This window comes from Macrosteles quadrilineatus, unplaced genomic scaffold, assembly GCF_028750875.1.
Source record: "Macrosteles quadrilineatus isolate MER2022 unplaced genomic scaffold, UCM_ALF_1.0 Scaffold_12__1_contigs__length_5162894, whole genome shotgun sequence".
In the NCBI taxonomy this organism is placed as follows: domain Eukaryota; kingdom Metazoa; phylum Arthropoda; class Insecta; order Hemiptera; family Cicadellidae; genus Macrosteles; species Macrosteles quadrilineatus.
The window spans coordinates 3,877,705-3,889,757 of NW_026542605.1; the positions used below are offsets into that span (position 1 = coordinate 3,877,705).

The 12,053-nt window shown below is 36.2% G+C and overlaps 1 protein-coding gene across 10 annotated transcripts in view; it reads right to left on the minus strand.

The window, feature by feature from the left end:
- The window catches only part of LOC129004874 (F-actin-monooxygenase Mical-like), a 138,527-nt gene that overhangs the window by 58,329 nt on the left and 68,145 nt on the right, over nt 1–12,053 (minus strand). For all 10 annotated transcript variants that reach the window (XM_054433562.1, XM_054433565.1, XM_054433568.1 and 7 more), the window contains 4 exons: nt 4,480–4,770; nt 3,264–3,471; nt 1,814–1,927; nt 290–391 (listed from right to left, as the gene is read on the minus strand). In XM_054433562.1, the coding sequence (XP_054289537.1) occupies nt 290–391; nt 1,814–1,927; nt 3,264–3,471; nt 4,480–4,755 (700 nt within the window). In that variant the 5' untranslated portion in view covers nt 4,756–4,770. The remainder of the gene's footprint in view (nt 1–289; nt 392–1,813; nt 1,928–3,263; nt 3,472–4,479; nt 4,771–12,053) is intronic.

Here is a 12,053-nt window from a genome sequence, read left to right on the forward strand (position 1 = left end):
TACTACTTAATGAATTACCAAGACTTTAAAAAACTTTATTTTTATCACGGTCTTAAATGAACAAACACCAACAGTTCATTGAAAAAAGTAAAGCACTAATTTTTTTTTGTTTATTGTCCAAACACAATTTACATAAATATTCAAAAATTTCTATTTTTAAATGACTGCACACCAAAAACGCAACAATTTAGAGTGCTGAATCCACCATCATTATCTTCACTTAATGACAACATAATAAATAATAAATGCATACAAAAAACCAATTTTAGAAAGTGAATGCAGTTGTTACCTTCAAGAGTGTTTCTCCGACCGTCAGCACCAATGAGAACGTCAAACTCATACTGAGATACAGGGTGATCAGCAGGATCAGTTAGAGCTCTCCAGCCAATTCCTGCAAACAATGACAGCAACTAGTGATGTGTCCAGCCCAGAAACTCCAATCCAGTAAATAAGTAAAAGACACAAATTATAGAATAGACAAATTTATAGTTCTATTTTCAATAGTTTTGAGGGTAAAGTATTTTTACGTGCTATTATTCATGTCCAGTTATCTATTTCTTTTGATTTCCTTTTTGTGTACAGCTTAAATGTTTGTAGCCTACTCGAAACCTGACAGGTTTTTAAAGTATGATCTAGGCAATTTAAAAATGTCTATTCACCATGTATCTGATATGTAATATTTGTAGCCTAACTTAATAATCTGACAAGATCTATTACTGTATTTCATGTTTAATGACCATATAAAGAATCTTGAAACTTAACAGGAATCTTACATTATTATCTCAATTGTGAGATACTATCTTGACCGCAAGAGATAATCACAACAATGCAGTGACAATCGTGTAAACAGTATTGAAAATCAACTACACTTAAGAATTGATTTTATTTTATTTTAAAACAAATAAATCATTAGTGATAATATATTTTCAGATTGGGTTATATTGTATTTTACAGAAATTGTACTTGGATTCAAGACTTTTAATTCAAAACACGATTTTGTAGAATTTGTGTTATTCTGTTAATGAATTCTGGATTCAACATTCTTGAATTTGACCATCACTACAGCAAACCCGTGAGTTTTAATTTCCAGTTTCCTTCACAGATTTACCAGTCAGTGAGATGAAAGTGTATTGTTTTTGTGACATGCTTTTAATTTCAAGTTTACCATCCCAATGTCTTTATACTTCTTTGGCACCCATCCCATTTAGCTGATTAACACGTTCACTGTGGGCATACATCCGATCAGATACGGGCCGAGCGGTGTTCAGATGCTGCCATAACCGATTGGATACGCTTGGCAATGCCTTTCGTATATCTTCGTTTTTGCCCTAGCGTCAATCGAATGCGGACCTATACCACGTTAGCGTGTAGTGGGTTACTTGCTTTTGGTTGTGGTGTAGGTTGGTAGTAAAATTTCCCCATAAAATCCCCGTCTGGAAAACTTAAAAATCAACTGTTGTCCCGTCTTTCTCCCTCCAATTGGCAATAAAATGTGACCGGCTGCGTTCCAAGCTGTACTGCTATCTGTGGGTGTTGAGCGAACTACGTTGACTCTTGTGGTAAAGCAGGACATCACCGAGCGTTATTTGCTATTCGTCATATCGAAATTTGAAAGCCAACCACCCGGCAATCGGGTTTGTTCGTCGCTGCGGGCTGCGCCGCACTGGGGCTACGCCTGCCATTTGATGGACCGCAGCGAACGTGTTAAGCCACATCCTCCAAGGTTAAGCTAGAATTACAACAAACTTTGTTCCACAATACACCAATAAAGTTTAAAAGAACATATTCTGTAGATGTACAATGAAGGACTTACTCTCAGTCTGTTCCTCGGGAGGCTCCAGCAGAGACTCAAACCCTACACCTTCATGGATCTCCACTCCAAATATTAGGGCTACTTTGAGTAGGATACATTGCAGCTGCCTAATACCTGAAACAATAACAATGTTCACAATCATTAGTGATAGTTATACAACTCTGGTAAACCTTAAATCCTAGATTGGGCTTGCCTCTCACATTTCTCTACAGAGTAATAAAAGATGTGTGTGAAAAATGTACTAAAGATCGACTGTTACCCATGTTTTGTTATGTTACATAATATCATAGATTAAAGGAGTAAACATGTCTACGACTTTGATCCATGATAATATATTACAAAATAAATATATTTACAGTAATAAAAAAGTGCCAATGGTAAGAAAAGATTTGGAGCTTTTATATTGTATCCACATACTTCTAACAATTATCTCTTTGCTACAGATGATTAATAATTAAGTATACAGTGCAATCTATAATGGAGCACATCAGACTACTTAGCCTCAGACCTGACTTGAAATGACCTGAACGCCAAGATGCCAGACACCAGCATCAGGTTTTGAGTATTTTTAATTTTTAAGCTTTTTTACCAAAATTATAGCACTTGTCAGTTACAGTCAGCAACCATTTAAGATGACACATATATCTGGTAAGTCAGATTTGATTAGCTACCGCACAGATAATTAAGATACAGAGGAAACATTCAATGGTACACTTAACGATGGCAGGACATTGACTCGGAAATCTCAGCTCGGGCTTCAGTAGTTATGTTGCGCCATTGAACAGCACCGCAAGAAGCGCGGCCAGACGTTCATGGCAACTGCCTTTGTAAACTACCCATACATGCTAGTAAAAAACAATGAGTGGGCTTTTACAGAACAAAGAACAATCATGCGACTGTGGTTTTAGAATTTTAAAGTAACAATTCTATAATGAGTTAAAGCAGTTTAAAATTGCGGTTTTTCGTCTACATTCAAAGAAGATTTTCAGGCTTTATGGTACAATATTAAAAATATTAAAACCCCAACACTCTAGACAATTTAATCCTCTTCAAAATGTCACCCTAACTTTGATTCTACGTTAAGTGTAGCCTTCGGAAACACGGTTGCCCCAGACCCTTGCGTTTACACAAAACGGCAGAGGTAGGGCGGACCCTTAAGTAATGTCTAGCACTAGTCACTAGTGTCCACCAACTCCACCTCCTCGCTCTCATGTACATCAACGCTTTGGTGGAGGAAAACCCTGTGCCCTGTGCAATAGAAATTTCTGGAAAGCGCTCACCACTCGGGTTCTTCCTAGCTTGTCACAAGCATATTTCCGGCACAACATACTAGAGCTGAAAGCGCACGGTCGTTCCATAGGCGAGTTTCCTCTGTATCATACTTCTCTACGGCTACCCTTAACTTCAAAGTAAACCTTGAAACTCCCAACACGAAACCGGTGAAACTCACTAATGTGGTCAATGGAGCCAGCGCAGAACTTCCCGAAGAACTTCTTAGCCCCAAGGGCTCGCAGGTCTTGGATGACGAAAGGCCACAAGTGAAGCACGTTGTTTCGAGACATTCTGTCCCTCTTCTCAACCACCACCACCTTGGCTCCCAGCAGCTGACACTCTATGGCTGCTCTTAGACCACAGGGACCTCCTCCTATAACTAGCACCTGCGGCAACAACACTAATACTATGACAAATATACAAAAATTAATACCTACAATGATAATTATTGTTAAAATAGTTGCCGATTTAATACTGAGAAACGTAAAGGGCATTTTTATGGATCGAAACTTGAGCAGTCCTTAATGGTTGGCCTTTCAATAAATGATCCTGTCTCCTATCTTAGGAATAGCCAATCTTAGTCATTAAATTTAGATGTATCATTTCACTTTACTCACACTTCATTTATTTTCAGCTTAAGTACTAATTCCCCAAGGTGACGTCAAAGGTAATGATAATGAGTAATTACAATTCATTAACTAGTATCAAAGTCAGATTTTTTTAGTAAAACTCTTGCTATTACCTCATGCCAAATTTATAAATTTTTAGTTTTGTCACTAAACTGAAGAAGCATGCATCTCAAGCAGAAAATGTTTGACCCAGAATAGTTTTATTGACCCCATGAGCCTAAACCCCAACAGAGCTAGAAAAATAAATTTTGTAAATGTGATATTGCTATAATTTGTTACCCCATAAGATGTATTCTAAAGCTGATAGTAAAGTATAACTAATTTAACGTGCAACTGATGAAAAAGAGTGCCCCTCAAAACATCCGCTTTTCTTTTATAAGTGGCAAAGTCTATCCCGCTGACTATGCCACCGACAGTTAAAATCAAATTGCAATACAAAGATAACTGAGGTGTACGTTAAACCATCTATAACAGCAACCCAGCAACCGGAAATACAACACCTAAAACCGCTTCATCACCAATCAGACATTAAATTTACAATCACAGCTTTTAAAAAACAATGCTGATAAAGTAATCCCACAAAGATCTAATAACAGTTTACTATGGATTTCTAGTTCAGACCTAAGGAGAATAATTTTCTTTGTTACAGAAGGCCTAATGAAGAAACAACTACTATGACCTCAATACTCCCCCAAACCTCAAAATAAATAAACAAAGACTTAATTAGACTATAAAGTAGCAAATTTTGATATGGTAATTGCTCACCCTGGTGTTCGGACATGCTTTGCCTCGGTTGTAGCATTTGTGAGCGGCTCGCTTGTCAAATTTGATCCACAGAGCTTGTGCCTTCCACGATTTCAAATTTGCCTTAAGCTTAGGGTAGAAGTTGGGGAAGTTGGTGGGCTTGATGTGGAGAACATCACAGAGGTGGCGGAAGTGTCCCAGGATAGTCTTGAGGGTGTTGGCCGTGCAGAACTGGTCAAATATGTCTGCAGCCAGGGCCAACTCCTGGGACACCACGGCTTTGTGGTGGCGGTCCATCCCCACCTCTACCTGCTGTAAAAACACACAATGTTAGGGTTGAAAAAAATATACACCATTTATAAGCCATTGTTTGACCAAAATAAATAAATGGTCAGCTCAGACTACATGACTAACTAAATATGCGTATCATGCACAAATGTGCAGTGGAATTGTCTCAATAAGATGTAGGTGGCAAAAAATCCGCCTAGAGTTTTGAGGATCCTGGGAAAACTGGTCTTATGTCTTGAATACGCAATTTGTATAACTAACACAGTTTCTGATTTCTGATTAGGGTAATATGAATGATAATAAATTTTCTCGTTTAGATCTTTCATTTTCTTTTATAACACAATACTATTACATTTTTTTGCTATTGCACAATACGACATAATGTATCTATTCACAATCATTTATTACCAGATAATATATTACCGAGTTGTATTGGGTTTAAAAATTAAAATAGCTCCAAGTTTCACAATGTATTATTTTAAGAGATACTTAAGAGGATTTTAGATGTATAACTGTATAAGATTACAAAAGTGTGCATGGTAGACTTACACTTATCAAACAAAACAAAACACATCACCCAACCTTGCAAATCATGTATCAACTTGAAGCTAATATTTTTTAAAGGTCGTAATTATCGTAGGAAATGAAAAAGCGCTCTATCAATGCACTGCCGTGATACTGTGATAGCCCTGAACAAACAATAAACTCGGAAACTGGGGTTCAATGCCTCGTTTTGCTGTATCAAGGAAAGGCGATCAGGAGGTCATCAATCAAAGCTTCGGAAGTGGCAAGTGTTGACGCGAGGTCAGTATCCGAGGCGAGGGAAATATTACAAAAATATCGCAAAAAGTATGAAACTAAATTATTTATTTATTGTGACAAAGAAAAGTTAAAGGAATATTCATAGTCGATAACCGCTCCCAGATGAATAAGCATTAAATTGACTAACACAAATTGTACACTATGATACTGTATTGCATTAATTTGCATTTACCCTATATGAAAAGTAATTTTGATTACGTTACTTAAAAAAAAACTGAGGAAGAAAACGTAATTATAAAGAAGACAAACTTTCCTTAGTACCTTATAAAAATAGAGAAATTGTATAATGCCAGAAAGATAACATGACTTGGAGCCTAAAACAGATCAAATGATTTTGACAATATCTCCATAAGAATTGCGATAAGTAAATTTGTGAGCAAATCGATTACACTTCAACTTGGTTTCTTAAACCATAGGCCATAAAGTCAAAAAGATTTGGTACATAATTGTAAAAAAAAATCCCAAATCTTATTGAGAGGATAAAACTGTCACTCTACTCTCCTTAAAATCCCGAAAGAAAAGAACAGATTTTTACAACAACAAAACAGAAGACGTACAACTTCTATTTTGTTATAGGCTAGTAGTTAAAAACGAACTTTGAAAAATTCTATAAATTGTTTGGTAATAAATAATAAACGTTACTGAAAACGTAACGTTATGAAGTACGAAAACAAATTACATGTTTCTACGAACCGATAAATCTATTTGGAACTTATTGAAACCATATTTGGAATATTATACAAAAATAAAGTGAAAACGTAATTAAAATTGTATTCTATAAAAAAACCTTTCGGAAAGTTAATTCGTCGAAAATAAAAAGATACAGAGTCTTATATATACTCCAGACAGAAATAAATTTAAAATCACTGATTGTATGCCTACAACAAACTGTCAAAACAACAAAAGAAATGTTATACCGTCGAAGTACCACCGTCAACTATTCTATGCACTTTACCACCAAGGTCCGTTATTAAGTAGAGCAAGAACAGCTGAACGTACCAATGACAGGGGGACAAAAGGCGCAATTGAGCCACCATTGTCTGCGCATGCGCCGAGATAGCGCCGCTACGTCACCACTTGCAAACTGAATGAATGCAACTTTACTTTACAGGTCTGTATTACCGTTTAATTTTTTTTTCCTTTTGTGTTGTTTATTTTTTGGAGAGAATCATCTAATTTGATCCAGCGGTTATACATTACACTACCTTGACCTCATGATATAGACATTATAAGGCAATCTACAATCAAACATCAGCTGAGCGGTTTGAGGTTGAAATGCATCCGAAGGTCAGCTGTTAGTTACGGGTCATGAGTCATGGGAGATGGTAAATGATCCTGAGAGAACAAACAAGATAATGCACCGAGTGTTATTATAAACCTCTCTATGTGTATCGAGTGTCGAGACTAGAGATTATCCAATCTCCAAGGCACCACCATTCGGCCACCATATACTAGATTACACGTACGTTATTTCTTTTAATTCCTCTGTATTATGTATTATAGAAATATGAAGTGGTATGAAGTTGCACTCGGATTTGTATTAAAAAACAAACCCCCTAACAACCAACCTTAGGTAGGCAACAATACAGAATGAAAACCTCGCATAAATTATAGACCAATTAAACACAACTTAATCATCTGACTACTTATATTTCTTCATCCATGCAATTAATTAATTGTCAATAAACTAATCCATGAATTAATTTAGCAAATTTGCAACAGAAATATATTCTATTTGTAATTGCAAACGCCAAGTTACATTTTAAGGTAACTGATTTAAAACAATTGAAAATATTGAAGGATCTTTTTATTCCACTTAAAATGACGATTTGACTACATAGAGTAGACATCCATATCCATTCCCATGTTAATATTGTTGTCAATTTCAGAATGAAAATAAGCGTAGTATGGGTCAAACAGGGCGTGCTGTCAATCACAAATATCTATCATATACACACTAACACACTAATTACGATAACACATTCTGAACAATTTGAGTACCTATTAGCATAGATAAAACATACTTCCTTAGTACATTTACCATCCTTATGGAACAGCTGAAGCCAATTTTATCGTTAGTTCTATCCGGTGCACTAAAGAGGTAGTTTTTTGTTTACAATTTGATTCTCACTATTTCAGCCTTTTAAACACACGTATAACCAAATAAAACGATAAAATCATAAACAATAACTCATCCTCTAGTTATATAACCAAAAATTGAAAAACAAATAATGAAATTAACTCTAAATAATAGAAACAAAACCTCCTCGCCACTAGTGTCACCGGACATGAACTAGACACGAAAAACGAGCTAAAAAATTTACAATGGGATGGAAAGTCTACTTGTGTTGGTTAGAGTATGCTTTTAGGCAACATAGCAATAACTGTCCAAGTATCGGACACTAAGCTGCTCATTATATAAATTAAATTCAGTTTAAATGAAAAAAAAACTGGCAACAGCAGGTGGTAGGAAGAATGAAACAAAACAAACCATCTCTAGAACCATCAGCAAGTTAATTTTAATAACTCCCACTGAAACAGTTAAGCGTTTTAAACGTGCAACAAAAATAACCACACAACAATGGGTTGGTCACTTCCGTAATGTAGAGCGTTCTCGTCCATGCGCAAGCAGTGAACTGTGAAACGAATACCACCTGAACAACGATCATAGCTTTCAGGGCGGTCCATTACAGCTAAACTTAATTAGTAATTAATGAGGTACATCGCTGTGCGTCAGGTTAGGTTTCTTCACTACAGATTACTCATTCATTCATAACTGAATAATTCTAATATCTTTCTCTACAGGTTGTGTTTTGATCGTTGATGTTTTGTCAAGATCGCAAAAAAATATGGTTTAATAATTATATGTGGCGAATGAAATCCTGTTTAACTTCATGTTTCGATTGCAGAGCGATAACATTTTCAAATGTATTTTGTTGTATATCAAACATCAGACAAGTTATATAATTAATTGTAAAGTTTACGAAAGTATAGGCCTATTGTCACGCTTTTATCTACAAAACATTTTGGAAATTTACTTTCCGATGGTGGTTCAAAAATATGAACACATCATTTAACAGCTGTTTGTTATCACAGTTGTAATTTTTTTATTACTTAAAAAATAAACAAGCTACATGCCTGTCAGCCTGCCTGTCTATCCACTAGCATAGGACAAAATTAGATTTTTTTCTACAAAGATAATTTAAGTATCCAGTTACTATATTCTTCCACATTTTTGTTTCAATATCGACCGAGAGATCTGCTCCCTGAGCTTCCGAAGGTACGCTATTAAACTTGAATTATTTCATGGATTGGTTTCCATTGCAATCAACCAAAATATTCAGGTTTCCATAAGAATATCAACAAATTCACATTCGACCTTCGGTCCATGTTATGAATTTACAGTCGTAATTTCACCAAAACAGCTGATTAATAGCAAACTCTCCAGAGTTATCTTCCTTTTGAGAGTCTACAAAGTTGGCTGAGTAAAAGCTGATTTAAAAAAGCCTATGTAGCTTTTATTCAACGAATTCTTTTGTATGGGCTCAGACTCTGGGGTGGGTCTGCTGAAGTAAATTATGTATTGCTAATACAAAAAAGAACAGTAGGAATCCTAGCAAATGCTGAGTATGATGCCCCTTGCAGACCTCTCTTTGTTAATGAGGGAATCATGACCGTTTGTAGTTTGTATGTTTTTGTTTCAGTTGTGCAAGTAAAAAATGATCTCCAGTCAATCAGTCGTAGGGGTGATCAACATACGTACAATACCAGAAATAAGAACAATATTGATGTACCATTTGTTAGGTTAAGTAAAACAAAAAGAAATTCTAGCCAGTTAAGCATGAGGCTTCTTAACCACATTTCATGTACAACTTGAAACCAAACCAAAAGAAAATTCCAAAACAATCTTCGGGGTACTTTTATTGGCTTTCTCACTTTATAAGACCCGCGATTTCTTCGACATTCCAAAGAAGACAGTGAGAGAGTTTTTCAAAAGTAAGTAACGGATTGTTTTAACAGTAGTTTTGTGCATGGTTTGCTTTTGTTTGCTGTGTGATTTTTGCGTTTTAGTTTTAATTTATATGAAATTTGTATATTGTTATGTGTTTTGACGATGTCTATTGCATTTTATGCCTAATGGAAGATAAAGCATTTCATTTAATTCAATCCCATCCCGTGACCAGGACATCGGCGATGTCACACACCGTCAACTGCTGCTGTGGTCATTGTATTGTATCAGACAGTTTAGTGACAGTGGCGGTGTGTTCCGGTGCCACCCACCCCAGACAACATCCGTCCATACATACACAATGTACCGAACCTTCCGTACTATCAGGGCTATCATGAAAGATTGATTGAGATTCACTAATTCCACAGCGTCGGACGACAGATCGTCTAATTACTCAAAGTAGTCATCTCATCTATTAAACACTCACCCGCTCATATCACTTTATAACGCACTCTGGTGTGTCGGCGTACATGTCGGCGACATGTAGGTATTTTCTAATAATTTGCTTTAAACGAATAGTGATATTTTTATGTTTTTGACAAATTAAGCAAAAAGGTGTTGCTGAGTTCCAAATATTCATGAATATTGTAGACACAAATTTATTGTATATTGCAGACGATATTGAATAGGATTCCGGCTTAATAGCCCAATAATATTTCAAAATGAACCGTAATACCTAGATTTTTACAGAGGTCTGTCTATTCTTCGACCTATGTAACGAGATATCCCTGGTAAAAATTCTGCGGGCGCTCTTGAATAAGTTAGGCTTACCACGCAGCTCTACTTTCAATATATTTCCCATATAACCGTTCACATAGTTTCATAACGCAATACAATGTCTTATTCTGTACTTTCATACAAGTTTGCTTTTTATTGCGAAGTGTTGTAAATATTCCCCCAACTGAATGTTGGAATGTTGGTAACATGTTGAAGTTAAAATTTGCCGGAATACTGATACAGTTATGGTGAGAGGTGTATTATGAAGTGGTGGCCCTGGCTCGCTAAATAAGAGATGAACGTTCGTGTCAATGTCAAACATCGCCGTGTTGCGCAACACTAAGGCGTGATCGCGTGTTGCTCCTACCTCTACACACGACATCCTCATCCTGAACATCCAGGACACACAGTACCAACATCTCCCCAACAGATATCTCTACATACGACATTTTCATCCTTAACATCCAGGACACACCACAGACCAAAGCAACCATTCTTGTGTCACACATTACCAAAATCACTAAAACCGTTAAATAAAAAACTAAAACTGTAACATTAAAAGATTATGGATGGAGACTTCAGAACAATAGTCGCCATTACTTAACGGACTTTAGGGATAGAGATTTTCTTTATAGCAAGCATCTGATTGCCAGTGACTAAAAAAACTATTATTACTGTTTTTTACTACCGATATACGTTGTTATTCCAACGCCGAGTTAAATTTTAGAATTGAAGTTGTGGTATGAACCGCCAACAGAGCTGCTGCTGCTCTCAATTTCTGATTGACAACCAATTAAAAATAAAAGGACTTATTGTAAATATACACTAGAACCCTAAGATGAATAGTAAATCCTATCATAGTGTTAAAAGTTAAGGGGAAAATATGAATTTTCCAGTAATATACTTTGTCAGAAGGTCATTCAACCATCTTCAATTTCAATAAAAGACTGGTTAACGCTTAACCATACAGATGATAGCCTATGCCTATTGTCTAGCCTACCCTAGTATCCAGGAATCAATTATATTATTATTTACTTGTGTCTTCATACCACATCAAATATAACTAATTCAGTGTTTAAACTACTGAACTTAAAATAAAAAGCAAATAAAACAGATCACGAGAATAATGTCTCCTTACCTCAATAATATAGAACTTCACATCAATCTGCAATACAATTCGAACACACCCTTAAATTACATATTAAACACGAAATAAGTCACGCTAATCTAGCAATAACGCATTTAAAATGTCACGACCGTATGAAAACTACATTAGCCTGAGTGTATAGCGGCTTTGGTGAAGACTGACCATGACAGAGCGACAATGTGGAGTGGACATTGGACAGGCGATACTACAAGCGGTACGAGACATCATACGAGCCAAGAGGCCGTGTAGCCTGTAGCATAACAAACACGACCTGGCCAGGACCTCCTTACATCGTGTAACACGTGGAACATCGACCTACAGGCTGGCCAGAACTAGACATGTGATCGCAACGAACAGCGTGTGGTAAACACCACTCATTTAGATTGGATAAGGGTGGTACAGTCCGATGACTCTTCATCAAGCAGGTTGTATGAATATTTAATTCCTTCATTATTTCAGCGAATTGCCCTAAAGGGGAATATCCTTAGGCTTCAGAAGGACAAAACACCCTGTTCGTTGAATTGTTATACAATATGAAAGTACTGTGACCAAATTGGCGAAATCTGTCGTAGAAATACTCTGAGTTTGTCAAGACATACATCAAACACGTTA